Source organism: Hypoxylon fragiforme (genome assembly GCF_022984875.1).
Source record: "Hypoxylon fragiforme strain CBS 206.31 chromosome Unknown GGS25scaffold_5, whole genome shotgun sequence".
Taxonomy (NCBI): domain Eukaryota; kingdom Fungi; phylum Ascomycota; class Sordariomycetes; order Xylariales; family Hypoxylaceae; genus Hypoxylon; species Hypoxylon fragiforme.
The window spans coordinates 3,038,672-3,058,028 of record NW_026054760.1 but is presented as its reverse complement, the minus strand read 5'-3'; the positions used below and the strand labels follow the sequence as shown (position 1 = coordinate 3,058,028).

Here is a 19,357-nt window from a genome sequence, read left to right as displayed (position 1 = left end):
CCTAGGTACAATACAGTAGGTATACAAACATAGTATATAGGCTATAAATCGATTATCACCTTCATTATATAGTTGCTTGCTTAATTCTTAACTTTCTCCAGTTCACGTCATAATTCGTTCTTCGATCTCCCCAGTTCATAATCCTTTTGATGTGTCGTTGATTTTTTATTTACATAGTATCTACTAGTCAGTGGTTTTATAAACATGTGTTGATCGACCTATGTAGCTCGATCTCGGAACTGAGCTTAGAAACTTAAATGTTAAGTGATGATGACTCTCGTCGATGAAGTCCGTAGGATGCCATTGGGCTCGAGATGGTTATAGGTAATTACAGTATCTCTAAAAGAAAAGAAAACTTGCAAATCATTCACGACAGACTGCTTGGTTCCAATCTTCCTATTCCTCGTTGCTAAGTCCAAGTCCGAGCCTGGAGAAGAAATGTTCAAATCGCGGGCGTCGCCGACAAGAATCTGGCAGTCTATTTCTCCTCGACGTCATAATTTCCACTCCAGCAACACATTGACTCCATTATCATCATCCGTGGCAATACCCGTATCTCCTCGATCTCAGCTCATAACCCCATCCAGTCAAATCGTAAACTCCCGATACTTCACCGTGAAATCCACAACAGCAACACAACACCGTTCGTCGCAGTATACCATGTCCCAACAAGAAGAAGCCAAAGAAGCCGAAGCCGACGCGCTACCAAAAACGCGCTCCGAATTCGAGACCGGCGCCGAGTCCGGCGCCGTGTGCTCCGGCCTCGAGCACTGGAAGTCCGAGGCCCCGTACCAAACCACCACCTCCTCCTTCGCCAAGAAATGGACCGCGCACTGCCACTGCGGGCGGATCAGGTGCTGGCTGTCGCGCGACGCGCCTCTCGCCGTGAAGTTCTGCCACTGCATCGACTGCCAGGCGCTGCACGGGGCGCCGTTCCAATGGGCGGCGGTGTTCGAGAAGACGGACCTGCGCTTCGAGCGCGGCGCCGAGGGCCTCGCGTTCTACCACACGCCCGACCGGTCCACGGTCCACCGGCTGCCGTGCAAGGTCAGCTGCGCCTACTGCCACTCGCCGATCATGGACGAGGGCAGGAAGATGGTGTTGATCTTCCCCGGGATCATTGAGTTTGGCGATGCGGAGGATAAGAAGGTGTTCGACCCGCAGTAAGTACCTGCCTTGCCTACGGGGTAGAAAAGTTATGTGAGTGTGTGGTCTAACCAGAATCTTGTTACCCGTTCGCAGATGCCACATCTTCTACAGCCAGCGCGTCGTGGACATACACGACGGGAAGCCCAAATGGTCTAAATTGGATGGGAAGAGCGAGCTGATAAAGGAGTTGGGAAGGGAGGATGAAAAAGACAATACGGTCGTTGGTGCACCTAGAAACGAGAATACAAACAATTGAATTATTGCAAGGGTATCTCATGCATGCATTATTATATGGTGAACCATGTACCTGTCCGGTCCCCTTGTCTATCCGGTATGCCTACCTACGCTTTGTGATGATGATGAATTTTTTATATGCACGCCCCCTTTTATGACATGAGATCCTCTAATATGCCCTCGAGCTCTTCCTTTTGGAAGGGTACGCTCAGTAGTTCAGTACCCATAACATCTTTCCGGCTTGTGATCATTTGATGATCATGGAATCTAGAGAAAGTGTCAGTTCATCCGATATAACCGAATATGTAAAGAAAATATAAAACTTACTCCTTCAGCAACGTTCGGAAAGCCATCTCCGAACTGCAGATGAATTCCTCCACCGCTTTGTTATACAACATCCGGTACTCAACTCCGGGGTTTTCCTCGTCCGAAGCGCCTCCGTTTTCGTCCATCGCCGCTAGCACTTCGCCCACAAGCAGACGGAACAAATTCTTAGCGTTCTCTGGCAAACTGCGAAGTACGTACGTCACACCCTCTTTGCCACCGAGCCGTCTGGCCTTGCGTCCCAACAGCTCGTGCACGTCATCCACGACTTCGAGTTCGGCTGTGAAGGGGGCGAACGTCGTGCAATCGTGAAAAACGAAGTTGAAGGATGACCGCAAACTGCTATCCCAAAGCAGAGAGAAGTCCGGGGTGTCGGCCGAGCAGACGAGTCGGATGTTCGGATGTGCTGCCAATTGGGCGAGAACGGCTTGTATTCCGCCCTTTCGCAAGGGCACGGCGTCAATAGAATTCATAATTACTGTGACGGTAACCTCGTGAGATGACAACAGCGCCTTCACACTATCCAGCATAGCTACGGGGTTACCAGCTGGCATCTTGTGAGAAGGGTTGACCGCACTCGCGATGGTGCTGAGGACCTCCCTTAGAGAGCTAGTTCGTACATATCCGTTGATGACGACAATCTTATTAGCAGTATGATCCGAATATTTGTCGTATAAGTATTTGGCAAATTTGTGAAGCAATGCTCGTTTTGACCCGTATCCATACAGACACACGCTAAAATCCTGTGAGACCTCAAATGTCCACTGTGGAAACGACGCCACATGTATCGACTGGAGGAACTCAATATCTTCGTCATGTGGGTCTTGGTATTCACGAAGTGTCGAGAAGTATTCTTCGTGAGTCAGAAGCTTCAAGGAGATAAGGGTGTTACCCGATGTTTTCGAAGTTCCAGGTCGGTTCTGCGCGAAGTATAGCTCGTGTGGAGGGAGGTCTCGCGGCGGCGTTGGTGACTTCTTCCTGTTCTGTTTGGTCGCCTGGTTCAACCTTGGCCGGCCACGCGCACGTTTTCCAGATGGGGTTGCAGCTTCATCGGGTATAGTTTCCCCTTCTTCCTCTCCATCGTCCTCTTCGTCTTCACTTGACTCGTAGATCTCCCTAGCAATATCTTCATCCACCTCTTCATCGCTCCCATCTCCACCTACGACCTTTTCAATCAGTGCTCTAGCACTCTTCTTTCTTGCGGAACGGTCATTCCTTTTCCATCTCGGGGTCTGCGCAGTGGCACTGGCCGTTGTCTTGGATGGTGTAGCCGTGCCAAGTCCATTTGTTCTGCGAGCCTTTGGAGTTGCGATATTACCATTCTTCGGTATTGTCGCGGCTGGCGGTTGTTTTATCTTGTTCGGTATCGCCTTCACGACAGGACGGGCCTTGGCCTCGTCCTCGTCCTCGTCTGATGGGAAATCATACTCGGAATGGTGACTGTGTGCACCGTTGTTGAACCGTTGTTCAGCCGTCGTTCGAGTGTTGCGTCGTTTAGGTGGACTGTTTTCGACCTGCTCGTCGGAATCGTTCCGGGTTCGCTTTCGCAGGGATTTTATAGCTGCAGCCCCCGACCTCTTAGCCCGTACCATATTTAATCAGCTAATGAAATCAATGAATAGCATTTTTTCAGGATTTCAGAAGCCAAAGGAGAGTCCAATTCGTTGTGTGGATATGTAGTCGCATGTGTATGTACCTAGTACCTAAGTACTTAAAAACTAAAAAAGACGACGCGACTTGTCGCGTTACCTAGTAATGTTGTACAATTACCTAATAACTAGTAGTTACAGACTTACAGTTTCAACCGCTGTGGGCCCTTCTATTTAGCACTAGAGTCCGTGCTAAATCGCTATAAGGTGGGGCTTAGCATGCCCTGGGCTTGAGCTGTAGCTACCGCTTGAGTAATTTTAACCTCATGAGGCTTCAAGGCCATGCATCCATACCTAGCACCTGCCTAGTACATCATGTTCTATGTATAATACGTAGTGATATCTTCAGATTCTTCTTCTTTCTTTTTACTGTAGTCTTCATCATGAATCTCAATTTTTCTGGAACTGTCAGTTTCTTCAAACTTCTTGTCAAACCTTCATTATGTCTGCCCCACGCCACTATCTCTACCTTTCATGACCTGCCAATCCCACTTGAAAAGGCTTTCGAGGTTCAAGACCGAAAAGCAGATATCAGAGCTGTCGTACTTGATAAAGATGACTGTTTCGCTTACCCAAACACAAACGAAATATATCCTGCGTATACGGTAGGTAAACTGATTAACATGAATGCGCGTGGCTTATGATATATCCGTTTATTTAAAATTTGCATTTTTAGACTACAACAGTCAACTGATTCGACATTAGGAGCGGTTTCGACAACTTCAAAAAGCATATCCAGGTCGCCGTCTTTTGATTGTGTCTAACACTGCTGGGGCGACGACATATGATCGCGATGGCCGCCTAGCAAAGGAGCTTGAGGTCACAACCAACGTTGATGTGCTCGCTCATCGGGTCAAGAAACCAGGTTGCGGGGATGAGATTATGGCGCATTTTAGGGCCCATCCGGAGGCTGGAGTAACTCATCCGAGCCAGATTGCCATCATTGGGGATCGTTTAATGACCGATATGATGTTGGCGAACATGATGGGAAGTTGGGGTATATGGGTTAAGGATGGCGTTAAGCCACTGAGGGAAAAGAGTATCGTACGTCATATCAAACTCTTATATCCCCTCTATTTGCTAAACCGACGCAGTTTTCAAAATTCGAGCAACGACTTGGACCATTCTTGATGGCACGCGGCTGGAGAGCTATTGACCCCAAAAGTCCTTTTGAATGAAGCAATAGGTGATGTTCCTGGTAATCATCACAGATAGCAGGGGGGGCTTGATAAATTACCAAGTTGTAGGAGCGACTGATTACTTACAACACATGAAGAAATGCCTCACTTAATGGAGCTGGCGCTAAGTACCTATATTCGACCCACAAGATGAAAAATCGTACTGACCAAGTTGCCGTTCATTATAACTAGCCCCGGCCTGACTCCTTTAAGCCTCGATAAAGGAAGGATGAATAGGAATCAATACTTCGACATCTATAATATTGTTGCTCTCATTATCCTGGAGATCCACATTGTGTCAGAATGAGCCCATTCACATCGTCATGACATATGACAAACAAATATCTCGATAGCTCTCCCGAGAAGCAGCCTTTTTCCTCATGCGTAGATGTTGTTGTTTTTGGGTTAGAAAATAAGATGCTTGATATCAGTGTGTCTTATATTTGGCTGCTCTATGCCAAACATTACATAAGTAGGTATGCTTTCAGAACATGATGCTGATAAGCTTTACTTGGCTATAACTCTCTATCACAAGATACCAGGCAGTGTACGCAGATAGATGATGGGGAGAGATATGTAATCAAGTAAATACCTGGATTTTCAATGAACTTCAATAAGGGCTCTCATCTAAGAGGATTACAATGTCTGAACTTTCAAAGACGGCGACGGTAATACTTGAACCATATTACATACCAATCAAGAGATAAGAGAATAGAGACCTGCCGACACTTGCCCCAAAAGACACAATATAAAGAAGAAACTTAGTTGCTAACATTTTTTATTTCCATAGGTATCTGCTCAGAATTTCCCTAGGTCGCGATGAGAACTTCAATGCTACTAGGTACCTACATAAGTACTATGTACGGAGTACCTAAGGTTAGAACCTCATGCCGAGGCACATACACTTTAATGTTCAACATTCAATGTTGACCTTGACAAATGTTGCAAACTAGTACATGTCATATGTACTGTATGTAATGTTTCCAGTTCCTGGTACACAGTATTCGCTCGTGACTGCTATCCCAAGTCACCTTTAGCGTACCTTCCCAACAGTTCATGTCAAAGATTTTGTAGACATGACCCACACAAGCCAACGGAAATAGGAGAGGAAGGTACGCCATTACTTCCTGACATTACATTCCTCATCAACAATTTTCACGTACGAGGAAGGTTTAGTCCTAGTACATAGTAGCTTCCTGCCGCTAATATGAATTAACTATCGGTACTGTATCGTGATCCTCATAACCATCACGATACTAATAAGTCCCAAGTTTTGGAACTGAACATTTTCACGTAAGTAGCTAGCCCTTCTTTCTTATTTAGCCATTACCCTTTATGGATGATGAACATATTAACTTGGGAAGTGTTTAACAAAAGTTGCTTGCTTTTAGCTTATCAAGAATATAGAAAGTGGCCATGTGAATATGTACTCGTTGAAAAGATGGGATGAATATACGAATAGGAGCACCCATGCTGGACCAATATGGCAAGACTCAACAATATTGATCCACCCTAATACCATACTAACATCCAGAGTAACTGAATCATGACCATCTAATTTGTATTTCGGTTCTATGACTAACTTGGTCACTGTCTGAGTATGTGGTCTATAGGAAGTGCGCGATGGTTATCATATTGAAGGGATCATGTATAAATACTCTACAAACCGAAGATTCTATCCTTCCATTCTTTCCATCTTTATCCACACGCGGCTTCTCTCATTTCCATCTCCCGCACTTGTCTGCCTCAGTCCCTTTATTCGACACTTACACTTCATCCCTAGGCTTTGAGCCTCTAGCAGCTTCACTGTACAATCATTGTTAGAGCAATCATCAATTCATTCCACATAACTTGTATCAACTAAGTTTGACACAATGGTGGGAAGAATATGGATTGACGTTGAAGAACGTTACTTCTGGCGCACTGCCGTTGCCCAGTCTTCGAAGCGGGCTGGTATAGATCGATCCAACGGGGAGAAAACATGGGATCACCTTGCGACCGATATGCAACGGGACATGACGAAAAGAGGCATTCATCGTCGCGAGTATACTGGAACTATGCTGTGTAAGCTATTAACTACGCACCTACCTGATAACTAACTCGAGTCACTAACGAGATCCTGCACAGTCGAGCACTACTTCCAGAACATCGAGGGCCAACGACAATCCCCCAATGCAGGCCGCTACGTCCATGAGTACCTAGACAAAATTGGTACCTACCTACCTCACATTTCCATTTTGTCTCATCGGAAGTGCACTAACATCCTACCATCAGGACCGAACCGTGCAATTGCCAACCAAAATGCTCCGCACTCTCGCCGTAGAACGAAAAAAGGGAAGAAGCGTGCTGCTCGGGCCATTTCCCCTACTCTTGCCACCCCAACAAGCCCCCAAGATGCCGCCGAAGATTCACAGATAGAAGATCTACGTGAGGCCCCTTCTTCGGCTCTTAACCCTCGCCATGGAATGTCCCTGCGTCCTCTCCTCCCGGCCCTGCCGTCTACACAGAACCAACCCCGCATGTCACCGGCGAGTCCTCCCGCCAATGGCCCCTTTCGACCTGCCCCCGAAGATGCCGACGAGAACGATACATGGGGTTATCAGATGGGCAAGCGTTATGCTTCGGGTAACTTATCTGCCCCAGCTTCCTCCCAATCTCGTGTGGTCCTTGCCGATAGATCCACAAGCATGCACTCGGCTGAAGAGTCCACTTGGCGCTACCAAGAGCGCAGCGCTTACGCTCCGCAGCATTTCCCTGCGTCTACCATGACGCCCATGCGACCCCCGAGGCAGCATTATGGTACCATGGGCGTCACGATCACTAATGACGAATACAGTGGGTACTACCAGTCGCACCTCCCGGCCACCCCAAACATGCCTCGCGCGTCAAGATATTGGGGTTATGAAGCCCCTCGTTCCATTCCCTCTCATGGAATGGAAACAGCGCCCCAATTCTACACCCCCGCGCCAGATTACAGCTGGCAGTACCAGGTGGCACATGGTCTTCCGGAGATAGCCCCAGAAGAGCGGCCCCGGATGCTTCAGACGCCACAGATGCCCGTCATGGGCCAAGAATATGGCCAGGGTTTGGCCCAGGACCTTCATCTTCCTCACCCAGGATACGACTACGGGTATGAAGCAGAGAGACCGGATACTCCCGTATCAAACCCCTCGTCATCTGCACTGGCCGAGGCAGCCCGCTCGAGGCAACCTAGCAGCGACAGTACGATTGACGAAGAAGAAGAGACCTTGTTCGTACAGGATGATGGAGGCGAGGAGTACGAGGAGGAGAACATGGGCGATGAGGTCAGCGGCGCATCTATGCGAGCAGAGGACGGTAACACGGGATGTGACGCGATACGTACGTGATCGCGCATAGGATGGAGTATGGTGATGGAGTTGTGTAGTGCGGTCCTGTGTAGGATTTCGCATGGGATGGGGTGTTATGGTTTGCGATTCTTTTACCTGCTAACTATTTCCTTTAAGATTTTCCTTGCTCTAGTTTTCGATGCAGACGCCACCTTAGGCGTCTTGGGTAGGTAGATAAATAATCCCACCCGCATCATTTTCCTTGAAAACTTGGAAGTCTCCATGGATGTAGTGTTGTGTTGTCACAACGTGCTTATTTGCCCCTAACGGAAATAGATCCAATTGGCTTTAATACGGTAAATGCGTCGTATACAAACCACAAGAACTTTTCTTGGAGCAACTAACTCTCCTACTTTGACTTTGTACAAACAGTGTTCATAATACATAGAGAGAAAAACTCTGTACATCAGGATCAGAGTCACACAAATCTCTTGCCCACACAAAGATGGCCATTCGACTTGAAATACCAGTCTTTGGAGCTGCTGCCGCTTCCCAGGCAATCGAACTGGGAGCGTCGCGCATTGAGCTGAACGCCGCGGGCTCCTATCCAGACGGGGGACTAACGCCGTCACTTGAGGATCTACGGAGCGTGGCGCATGTCAATGTCCCCGTGCGCATCATGATCCGGCCCCGAGGCCCCTTACCTGGACTGCAGACGCGAGACTTCATCTACTCCGATGAGGAAGTTGCGCAGATGGAGGCTGCCATCTTGACATTCAAAGAGACGGGCTTACTCAACCAACGTCGTGGCGATGGCTTTGTGTTTGGGATCTTAAAGGAGGAGGAGCCCACGCCCGACAGCAGCAGCGAGGCTGGCACTTCCACTCGGAGATGCAGGGTGGACAAGGAACGATGCGCTCGTCTTATCGACGCGTCCTACCCTTTCAAGACGGTCTTCCACCGAGCCTTTGACGAGGTAGTCAGTTGCGACGGTGACGATGAGCTTCAGTCCTGGGAAGCAGGTTTCAATGATATCGCGAGAGTCAGTTTTGACGGGGTGCTCACGTCTGGCGGGCTCGGACGCGCTGCCCAGAACGTGGGTATGCTGGAGCGGATTATCGCAAAGGCGAAAGTGCGCGGCCTGGAAATTATCGTGGGGGGTGGTGTTAGGAGGCAGAACGTTGGCGATCTTGTCCAGCGGCTCGGATTGAGAGACCGGAGCAGATCGCTGCATGTGGTTGTCCATTCGGCCTGTCTTGCAAGTGCAGAGTCGGAGGCTATTGATGCGGAAGAAGTCGCTGCGATAGTTTCGCAGTTGATATGAAAAATACAGTATCTACAGTATAAACATCGACAACTTCATACTATGTACCTCTCTAGGTCGATTGTGATAAGTAACATGAACTCCTCGAGCTGCCTAATTCGTCTAAGTGCATATGCGAACAGTTCATGTCCACGGCCTAGAACATAAGCAGTGTCGTCACCAGCAGATACCACTATCTAGCCCTGGACGTCTAGGACCCTACCATAGTAGGTATTTAGCTATCTCCTCGCCTGAGTTGGATGTTGCATTCCATTCATCTAACTACATGATTCAACCCACATCTACGCTGCCAATGATTCTATGACAATGTATGAAAAGGAAACCCTTTTACCGCATTCGCAAACGACGGGCTTGCATGTCCGCCCAAGGCCACTCTGGTTAACATTCGCTCATGTCGCAGCATTTTGTTTACTTGCGAAGATCTCGTTTGATGCATTCATTTCGCCCTCTTTTACGAGCCACGATGGGGCGGAGCTTCTCTCAAAATGCCCCCAAGTTGAGCCTTTATTTCCAAGCCAGGATACTCCTGAGCTCTCAAAAATGGATGCATACATCGCATCACCCAAGTTTGTAAACGAAACAGCGGCCCGCATGGCTGGTGCAATCCAGATTCCATCGCAGTCATATGATGACTTGGGGCCCGTGGGAGAGGACAAGCGATGGGACGTCATGTTTGATCTTGCGGAGTACCTTGAGAAAACATTCCCGCTTACTCACACGACACTGAAACTGGAGAAAATCAACACGCATGGCCTTCTATATACTTGGCAGGGGTCCAATGAAGACCTCAAGCCTACTGTCTTCATGGCCCACCAAGATGTAGTTCCGGTCGCTGAATCGACTGTGGACCAATGGACGCACCCGCCTTTTAGCGGCTTCTTCGACGGAAAATACATTTGGGGCCGCGGATCTGCTGACTGCAAAAACAACCTCGTAGGCATTCTGGAGGCCGTCGAGTTGCTCATAGATGCAGGATTCCAGCCAAAAAGAACGTTGATTCTATCTTTTGGGTTTGATGAAGAGACGTCCGGGAAAGAAGGGGCGCAGCACCTTGCAAATGCATTGATTAGCCGTTATGGAAAGAACGGAGGTGCAGTGATCGTGGACGAAGGGGCTGGCTATTCTACTATTTGGGGTACCCCGTTTGCCCTCCCTGCGGTCGCTGAAAAGGGGTACATCGACGTCGAAATAATAGTTCGCATGCCGGGTGGTCATTCTTCAATTCCCCCAGTCCATAATGGTATTGGCGTAATTGCTGAACTCGCCATGTTGATTGAAGCGAATCGTTATGAGCCGCACTTACACACAGAGAACCCATTTCTTGGACTTCTCCAATGCGGTGCTGCGCACAGCCCGGAGTTCCCATCCAAGTTAAAGAAGTTGCTTCCATCGCACAATGGAGCGGTTTGCAGCAAGAAGGATAAGCTAGCTTTGGAAGCTGCAAAGGAGGGCGACATGGTGAAATACCTCTTCACGACGTCTGCTTCACCTGATGTGATCGGCGGCGGCGTCAAAAACAACGCGCTTCCCGAGCGCACTAGATTGCTGGTCAATCACCGAGTCAATGTCGGCGACCATACTTCTGATGTCCAGGAAAGGTTGAAGAAGTTGGCCCAACAGGTTGCAGACAAGCACAACCTGACGGTTAATGCATTTGGCGACGTGGTAGAGACACCGCGATCCATTACACTCAACACCAACAAGGATGTCCTCGAACCAGCCCCGGTAACACCCACATCCGTTAACGGGGTCACTCCTTACTCGGTGCTATCCGGAACAACTCGTGCACTCTACGGTGAAAAGCTTCTTATGGCGCCGGGGCTTAGCACGGGAAATACTGACACGCGATTCTACTGGGACTTGACTCCACACATCTTTCGATTCGAGCCTGGTTGGGATCCAGAAAATGAGGGGTTCAGTGGCATACACACTGTTGACGAGAAGATAGGGGTCTTTGCGCATATCAAAGGCATCCAGTGGTACAGCCTTTTCATTAGGAACATGGATGAAACAGAATTGGCATGAAAAGCTTGGTCAGATTGAAGTTGAAATATTACAGAAGTATACTACCTACAATAAATATTTCTACATACACGCGGAATTTCTTTTTGGCATATCCTGGTTCGTACAAGTTTACCCAGGCGAGTTAATAAACTCCAGATACCTCTCTTTAAACAATCTCATTCATGCTAGTGTGGTCCATCTTTGTCGTCATTTTGTCAGTTTCCGGATCCGAGACGTCAGAGAAATGCACCTTCACATTTTGAATCATCCAGACGTCTCCGTCCCCGTTCTCCACACCGTTAAACTGTACATACCCAGGCCCTACACGCACGTCCTCAGTCGAGTTGGCGATGAACGACGTTTCGTCCTTCGTATCAGGGGCTACGATGATCCCTTGTTCAAAAAAGATGGCATCAATGTTAGGATCCTTGTATGTGCGGAGAGTATTTATAGCCACTACTTCCAAGTAGCAAAATCGGAAACATTTGAAGCAGGAAGTATCGTCGCCGGAAAAATCGCTTCCACAGGATACACACTTGTGAGAAACGCAGGCCGGGCAGGATAGATTATATCGGGATTCCTTGTCGAACTCTGGGGGTTTTGGAACGTCTTCGATGAAGCGATGGCCACAGGGGAAGAATATGGCCAACGCATCCATAGCTATCGCTCTTATGGGGGATTCAGTTTCGGTCGTCATGATAATGGTTGATGATCTGCTTGCTATACAGATCTTGAGGCAACGAACGAGGCGCAGAAGAATAGTAATCGGTTTACATCTCTGCTCTTGAATACGAGCTATTTTTGATAACAACAATGTTTTATAGAACAGCAGCAAAGGTTTACATACCTGCTTGTGTACCTTTCCCTTGAAAGCGGCTCACAGTCGGATCAATGTCCTTACCAAAAGTTTTAATACCAGGATTATCTATACTACCCCCTTTGCCAACAACCCCTTTGTTAATTCTTGGCACAACAAGAAAAAAAACCTGCACAATAAGAATGAGAAGGAAAACAACTTAGCATCCGTTCTCTGATATTAGTTGAAACATATTGGTACATTAATACAAACTAGATACTATAAGTATAAATTATCACCGCCGAGCGCTGTTGTTAAATAATAAACAAGTGTAGTTCGGTACTACACAACTCACCTGCCCATGTACTTACTTACTAGGTACCTACCCAAGATGTATAAACAAGCAGCCGAGAATACTTCTACGTACTACAGGTACCTACATTGCCCAATCCACCAACCAATCTACCTAACAAACCTTTAAATAATGGGAGCGCGGGTAAATCAACGACGCGGCGCCGCCCAATACCTCTGCCTTACCGCATCCGTCATATTGTTCTCCTTCACAGCATGGATGACCTCCGCCTCGGGGCGCATATCGAGCTCGAGCAGCAAGTCGTAGAAGTCGAACCAGCTCGGCATGTCCTCGGCTATCATGCAGTCAGTCAGCAGCTTCCTGTAGCGGTCGCTTTGGACGCTGCCGTTGCTCGCGAACTCGCACAGGCGCACGGCGATGCGCGCGCGGCTGACCACCTCCGCCGGGTCGACGGTCCCCGCCGCCTGCCGGAACTCGATCGTCCGCTTGCCGCCGTCCCGCAGGAAGTGGTGGAACGAGTACGCCGACCGCCCCGAGCTGACGGTCGTCAGCTTGCCCAGCGCCCACCGGTTGTCCGTCTGCAGGAGCTCCGCGACCGCCTCCTGCATCGGCGCCGGCCGGAAGTCGTACCGGTCCGGGTACACGCCGTAGTTGCGCGCCGCCGACGGCAGGATGTTCTCCAGCGCCTCGGGGAGCGGCGTGTACGTCTTGGTCGAGGGCCGCGGCGGGAGGCCCCCCCGGTACGGCCGCGTCGAGCTGCTGGACACCGCTTGCTGGCTGCGCGCAAAGCCGTCGCGGATGCGTTGGGCGAGCTCGGTCCGCGGCCGCGAGCTGCCCGCGAGCGAGACGTCCGAGATCTCGAGCTCCGAGTGGGGCCGCATCTCGAGGTCGGCGATGCGCACGCCGAGCGACACGTTCGAGTACATGCGGATGCTGGGGCAGAACGAGTTCAGCAGCCGGTCGGGGTCGTGGGACGCGGCGAGGAGCGGGTCGGCGGCGTAAAGCAAGGCTGCGATACGCCGCGCAGAGTGCATCGGGAACCAGCTGTGCCCGTAGCCGACGTGGATGTGCAGCCCGGTGTAGTTGCCGATGTTCGTCGTCCAGATGGTGTCGTGCAGGAGCTCGCAGACCCTCCGGACCTCGGCGAAGCCCTGCTCGGTGGCCCAGAGCGCGGGCGAGCAGACCTCGAGCCCGTCCCAGCCGGAGTCGATGCCGCTGTCTAGCTCGTCGGGGGTACTCAGCGAAGGGTCCCCTTTCACGGTCCACTCCCTGTACGTCTGTAGGTGCGACCATTCGTCGTCGTGGACGAAGTCTACTCTTCCGTTGAGATCTGCCGATGCCACGGCGGCCGAGGGGAAGCCTTGGAGCGTCTCTCGGATCCGCGCGTTTAGGGCCCAGAGCAGATCGTCAAACCTGCCGCTCGGCACTCTTAGTGGCGCACCCTTACTCGTGTTGAACCCAGGGGGGACGTCGAGGGAGTCGGCTTCGACGTCGGGCGTGATCCATGCTACGTATAGTTCCAGCTCGACACCGAAGCTGAGGGCTCGCGGTGTGTTGTTTCTAGAGCCCATTTTTGAACTAGATGCTTGGAGTGATTGTTTGCAAGTGAGTTTAGTTACAGATGATGAGTGCTTGTATCCAAAGTGTTGTGTAATTGTGGATGACAAGCTGTCTTTTTTCTTATTCTTTTTCTGCTATGAATATGATACACGCCGATTCCTACGGGGCTTCTTATAGTCCTCATTTTCAGTAGAGACGTTCCCAAACACCACGAAGATATTGGTATAGAGTATAGGGTGATAAAACGGTCGACTTGTTTATGGGGTCCTATATGTATGTGTGGAAACTGCCACCTTGTTACGGAACTGCCACTATCGTTTATTTCTTGGAAGATACTTAACACACGAGATATTGTACCTGTAGCGAAGAGCTTGCACATGATACATATCCTTCAATTATGACTTATGGTCAAAAGACTACACCCTAACGGCATAGTGAAGCTATTCAGGCTTCCTTGATTAAAGGGGTGGATCACGTGATACCCCCGAGGCTATACATGAGCATATGCAAAATATTTGCACAACTCTAGCGATTTTGCCCTCTAATCTTGAGAAACCAGTATGTTTGACTGATTTTAATTTTGGATCTCCTAGTTTCTAAATACACTTGCCATATAATGTTTGGTAGGCATACGCATTATTACTTGGAGATCGTAGCTACTCCTATTTTTGATGAATTCATACAAGCCCAATTTTGGGTAAGTGTGTGACATTTAATCAGTAGTTACAGGAAAGTCTCGAGGTCACATTTTTGAGTACCAAGATAATTGTATATATTAGCGCAAGCTACATTTTAATTATTCGTCAATGTGTTCGTAGATTCAGACGTTATTCTTCACGGAAATACCCCTATTTACTGAAGCTGACTAAGAATGATAAGGGTAGATCCAAGGAGCTTGGGCCACCCCCGCATCATGATGCTATATCAGTGGGTCACTTTAATCACTAAAGCTAAGCTACTTAAAGCTAGTTAGCAGTTTAGTACGCGTTGCTAGACTTCCAAGGTTCCATACCTAGTACAACTACAATATCCCTCCAGGGCTTCCACTTCAACTTTCTTCACCTTACCACGCTATGCTAATTAACTACATTCCAAGGTTTGTGTAGCTATGTGCACCTGAGGCAGTCGCTCGTCGATGATGTCTAAACGCAACGATTCCGACGCTCCCTACACGCCTGGGCTTCTCACATGAACATCATCAATACGAAGTACTAAAAAGCAAAAGCAAATTACCTTGAAATATCAACATTAACCTAACCTACCTACCGAACAGTAGTAATCTGTTCGTGAATCTCCATGTCGCTTGAGAAGTTATAGATCTTCTCCACCTATGCATCGTCGCCATTCGTCATCCGTCATTCGTTATTCGTTATTCGTCACTGCGTTCCATCTATTTCTGCAGCCCTATCAGCAGCTATACCTAGCTACCGTACCTACCTTACCTGCCTTCAGGGCTACCTAGTAATCTCCGATCTCTACAAGTAAACTGGCAACAAATCTGCGAGCTACCAGCCAATCATGGCTGTCTCAAACCCAGTCGCCTTTAGGCCATTCGCAGTAACGTTCTGGACCACGCTTACCTACTTTGCTCTTGTCATTCCGTTACTCGTTATTCACGAAACGGTCCCATCCCCTCCGAATAATCCGACTCTATATTCCGGTCTTAACCTCACCAAGTCTTGGCTTGACCTAACTGTTTTGTCGCGTGATTACCACCCCTTCAATAGTCAAAAGAACGATGACATCCATGACTGGTTGTTGCTGGAATTGGAAAACATCAAAGGACGCAATGGGGCCAATGACTCGAGTATGGTCGTGTTCGCCGATAATATTTCTAATATCACCACTGCCAATACCATCTTCGAATCGCCAACTCCTGTCGGCACTTACTTCGAAGGCACGAACGTTATAGTATACATTCGAGGGAAGGATGACCCTCGTGGTCCATGGTGGGAGGATGGCACTATGTATTCGGACAAGATCATTGGCAAAGGGGGCGTGTTAATGAATGCTCACTACGACTCGTAGGTCTTGCCATATATACGTTGCACACGTAGATATAGATACCTTGCTGACAGCAGTGGTGTAGCGTCGCGTCTGGGTATGGCGCCACAGATGATGGCATGGGCTGTGTGACTCTCATGGCTTTGGTCGATTACTTTTCTCGCCCGGAAAACCGACCTCAACGAGGCATCGTTGCCTTATTCAACAACAACGAGGAAGACGGTTTATGGGGTGCCCAAGCATTTGCTAAAAGTCCTCTGCTTCCTTTCTGTCACACTTTCCTAAACCTTGAAGGTGCCGGTGCGGGAGGCCGCGCTCTTCTGTTTCGATCAACTGACGCTGAAGTTACCAATGCCTACAAAGGCACCTCCGATCCGTTTGGAACCGTGATCTCATCTGACGCCTTCAGTCTTGGGGCTATACGAAGTAACACTGACTACATAGTCTTTAATGGGGTCTTCGGTTTGAGAGGTTTGGATGTTGCCTTTTATAAGCCCCGCGCCCGGTACCATACCAATCAAGATGACGCCGCACACGCATCGAAGGCTAGCCTCTGGCATATGCTAAGCAACTCCCTCCACACAATGCAGAGTCTTTCTGGAGATACTGGCTATACCTTCATTGGAAATCGTGGAGATGGAGATCGGAAGAAAGTGTGGAATGGTAGCGGGAACGACGCTGTCTGGTTTGACATATTTGGCAAGGCTTTTGCAGTTTTTGAACTACGGACCATGTTTGCGTGGTCTTTGACCTTGCTGATCGCTGCACCACTAATACTCTTTGGCCTAACCTACGTCCTAGTACGGAACGATAAGTACTATTTCTTCTCATCAAGGCGGTCCGCTTATGAAGGTTCCGACTTAGACCCCGTGATGCTAGGTGGACAGAAGGGGCTATTCAGGTTCCCCTTTGCCCTGATCGTCGCGGGGGGGTCAGTCATTGGTTCTGCATACTTGGTCACCAAGGTTAACCCGCTAGTCATATACAGCAGCGAATACACCGTGTAAGTACCTAGGTTAGTGTGTTGTTTACAAACATAAAACTAATCCTGAGCTTTAGGTGGGCGATGATGATATCGCTATTTTACTTCAGTTTTTGGACCCTTATGGCTGGGGCAAACTTTGCCCGGCCTAGTGCCTTGCATCGAGGTTACTCCATATTCTGGCTGTTCATCATTACGTGGGCTACCCTGGTGGCAGATACCGTCTTTGAAGACCGCTTTAGAATTGCGGCTGGATACCTATTTGTATTCCTCCATGGTGCTGTGTTTCTTGCCTCTTTCATTAGCCTATCCGAACTATTTGCTCTCCCCACGAAGGCGTCGTTTGCGCAGCGAGTACACGACGACCATGAAATCAGAGATCATCTTAATACTATTGCTCCGCACGCCGAAGATCTAATCTCACCAAGCCAGGACGAGCTCAATCCAGATGATGCCGATAATGAGGAGGCGGAATCCCACTCCGTGGCAACCGAAACAACACCCCTAGTTGGTGGCTCTGGAGAAAATCGACAAACTACGTTCGCTACTACATATCGCCGTTCCATATCAGCATTCATCAACAAGGCGAGATTAGCAGAGAGCAGCAAAAGTCAGCCATATGAGTACGAACAGCTGTGGTCCGTGAATCTTCCAAGCTCAGTTTGGATCCTTCAATTCCTCGTCCTAGGACCATTCCTTATTACTCTGACCGCTCAGAATGGTTTGGCACTGGTCTCTTCTGTTTCACAGACAGGTGCCGATGGGTCAAGTGTCCTAGTACCATATCTGATCACAGCATTCTTTAGCATCTTTTTATTATTGCCAATCACTCCGTTCATGCACAGGATACCCCATCATATCCCGATGGCGATGCTAACAGTGTTCGTTGGCACGGCGATTTACAACCTGGTCGCATTCCCATTCTCCGAAGATAGCAGATACAAAATCTATTTTCAACAAACAATAGACCTCGACACCGGGTTAAACAAAGTCAACTATGTTGGTATACAAGAATATGTGGAGCAGACTATTGCCGAATTGCCATCTGCTATGGGCAAAGAGCTCGAGTGTACCTCTAAGGGAAGCCTGCGTAGCGGTTTAACCACTTGCTCTTATGACGGCTCCGACGTGCCGCCTAATGTGGTTCAGACACACCCCGATGGGATCCCGCCGCAGAATGGGTTCAGCGACTGGTTAAATTACAACATTACTCAAGGACAAGATGAAACCAAGGCCAGATTCGAGATCAATGTTAAAAATAGCAGATCATGCGCAATAACCTTCAAGAGGCCCATTACTTCGTTTACAGTACATAATAATCAGCCAGACGAACGGTTCGGTGCGATGCCGGAAGAGGGCCTCACCAAGATCAAGCTTTATCGCCGAGACTGGAAGACGCCATGGAAAGTGGATGTTGAGTGGAAACCAAATACGGATGCAGATGCAACTACTGGAATTGATGGTCACATTCTGTGTAGCTGGGACGACGTCAATACTGCCGGGATAATTCCTGCCTACGATGAAGGGATAAAATTCGCTCCCAGATGGGTAGCCTTATCAAAATTGACGTCGGGGCTTTGCGAAGGAAGCAAAGCGTTCAGGGCGTGATAGGGGACGGATCCAACCGTCTATCATCTACAGCTTGATACACGCCATTGTCTTCCCACGGAGTCTCTAGATTATGGAAGCCCCAATGAAACTCAATAAATGCATATGTTTTTGCATTGTCGGAATACGGATGTCTTGTAAGGTCGGCGTTAGCTAGTCTCTGGCATTATTAATAAGGTTACAGTTAGGTATAGGTAATGTTACATCACTTCCTCCCTACCTATGATATAGTATCGTCTTTGAAGATACCTTTGATATACCTATCAATATCTCATAGAACCCCTGAATGAATGCGTCCAGGTAATGGTGTGCGATACTTATCTCTACTCTCGAACCCTCTAGACCGTCCAAAGAAGGGGTTCGGCACATATTTAACTCGAGGATTGTTTATCCGGCCAAACTCCGATGTACTACGGGTCTCTTTTCCCTCGATTTCTGAAATGGTCGTCCTGATGGTATTTATTAGTGGAATCTGGATCGTTCCGGTTAGGTGGTCACCAAATTTGAGTCCTCTCGTGTGTTTCCCAGAATCGCAGCCAGAACCCAATAGCGACCTGGTATCTTGCTGATCGTTATCGCGACGTAGTATTTTTTGTGAAAAGGAAATGGACCTAGATCTTCAGATGGTCAGGATAACATTCCACGTCCCAATGAAAATCGGAAGCCAGCCACAACGATTTTTATCCTATATTACCCAGGTTGCATTTTGCCTATTTATGAGCAAACTTTCATGTCTGATTGACGTGACGCTCCAATTCACGTCCGGAAGACTCCAGTAATTATGTCGAAAATATGAACGTTAATATATCCCCCGGTCCTCGGGGAATTGTTACCATCCATAACCGTGGCCTGAGTTCCTCGATGAGGTCCTGATCGGCAGACATTCAATGAAACGTCCTGCAGCCTTCCACAGGTCCATCAAAC

At 48.6% G+C, this 19,357-nt stretch overlaps 9 protein-coding genes across 9 annotated transcripts; 6 read left to right on the top strand and 3 right to left on the bottom strand.

Moving 5' to 3' along the window:
• Positions 1–36: 36 nt before the first annotated feature.
• On the top strand, positions 37–1,412 carry GGS25DRAFT_492062 (Mss4-like protein). Its single transcript, XM_049261160.1, has 2 exons — positions 37–1,163; positions 1,243–1,412. Exons 1-2 carry the CDS (start codon positions 439–441, stop codon positions 1,403–1,405), a joined length of 888 nt encoding a protein of 295 aa, XP_049117051.1. The 5' UTR covers positions 37–438; the 3' UTR covers positions 1,406–1,412.
• Positions 1,352–3,436, bottom strand: GGS25DRAFT_294775 (ORC2-domain-containing protein). Its single transcript, XM_049257605.1, has 2 exons — positions 1,711–3,436; positions 1,352–1,650 (listed from the first exon to the last, which is right to left on the bottom strand). Exons 1-2 carry the CDS (start codon positions 3,297–3,299, stop codon positions 1,536–1,538), a joined length of 1,704 nt encoding a protein of 567 aa, XP_049117050.1. The 5' UTR covers positions 3,300–3,436; the 3' UTR covers positions 1,352–1,535.
• A 303-nt stretch (positions 3,437–3,739) lies between these two features.
• GGS25DRAFT_522083 (HAD-superfamily phosphatase) lies at positions 3,740–4,534 on the top strand (the record flags this gene model as incomplete). The annotated part of the gene is made up of 3 exons (XM_049264159.1): positions 3,740–3,961; positions 4,062–4,400; positions 4,451–4,534. The coding sequence occupies 3 exons, from the start codon at positions 3,740–3,742 to the stop codon at positions 4,532–4,534; spliced, it is 645 nt and encodes a 214-aa protein (XP_049117049.1).
• Positions 4,535–5,787: 1,253 nt separating this feature from the next.
• GGS25DRAFT_294699 (uncharacterized protein) lies at positions 5,788–8,125 on the top strand. The gene is made up of 4 exons (XM_049257604.1): positions 5,788–5,827; positions 6,318–6,598; positions 6,662–6,745; positions 6,809–8,125. Exons 2-4 carry the CDS (start codon positions 6,409–6,411, stop codon positions 7,900–7,902), a joined length of 1,368 nt encoding a protein of 455 aa, XP_049117048.1. The 5' UTR covers positions 5,788–5,827; positions 6,318–6,408; the 3' UTR covers positions 7,903–8,125.
• On the top strand, positions 8,126–9,240 carry GGS25DRAFT_294680 (uncharacterized protein). Its single transcript, XM_049257603.1, has one exon. It carries the CDS (start codon positions 8,348–8,350, stop codon positions 9,164–9,166), a length of 819 nt encoding a protein of 272 aa, XP_049117047.1. The 5' UTR covers positions 8,126–8,347; the 3' UTR covers positions 9,167–9,240.
• A 232-nt stretch (positions 9,241–9,472) lies between these two features.
• GGS25DRAFT_514470 (carboxypeptidase s) lies at positions 9,473–11,191 on the top strand (the record flags this gene model as incomplete). The annotated part of the gene is made up of 1 exon (XM_049262995.1): positions 9,473–11,191. The coding sequence occupies one exon, from the start codon at positions 9,473–9,475 to the stop codon at positions 11,189–11,191; it is 1,719 nt and encodes a 572-aa protein (XP_049117046.1).
• Positions 11,192–11,336: 145 nt separating this feature from the next.
• Positions 11,337–11,867, bottom strand: GGS25DRAFT_522079 (uncharacterized protein; the record flags this gene model as incomplete). Its single annotated transcript, XM_049264158.1, has 1 exon — positions 11,337–11,867. One exon carries the CDS (start codon positions 11,865–11,867, stop codon positions 11,337–11,339), a length of 531 nt encoding a protein of 176 aa, XP_049117045.1.
• A 600-nt stretch (positions 11,868–12,467) lies between these two features.
• Positions 12,468–13,866, bottom strand: GGS25DRAFT_531875 (uncharacterized protein; the record flags this gene model as incomplete). Its single annotated transcript, XM_049265536.1, has 1 exon — positions 12,468–13,866. The coding sequence occupies exon 1, from the start codon at positions 13,848–13,850 to the stop codon at positions 12,468–12,470; it is 1,383 nt and encodes a 460-aa protein (XP_049117044.1). The 5' UTR covers positions 13,851–13,866.
• A 1,274-nt stretch (positions 13,867–15,140) lies between these two features.
• On the top strand, positions 15,141–18,578 carry GGS25DRAFT_294613 (peptidase family M28 family). Its single transcript, XM_049257601.1, has 3 exons — positions 15,141–15,863; positions 15,929–16,846; positions 16,903–18,578. The coding sequence occupies exons 1-3, from the start codon at positions 15,358–15,360 to the stop codon at positions 18,431–18,433; spliced, it is 2,955 nt and encodes a 984-aa protein (XP_049117043.1). The 5' UTR covers positions 15,141–15,357; the 3' UTR covers positions 18,434–18,578.
• Positions 18,579–19,357: the final 779 nt, after the last annotated feature.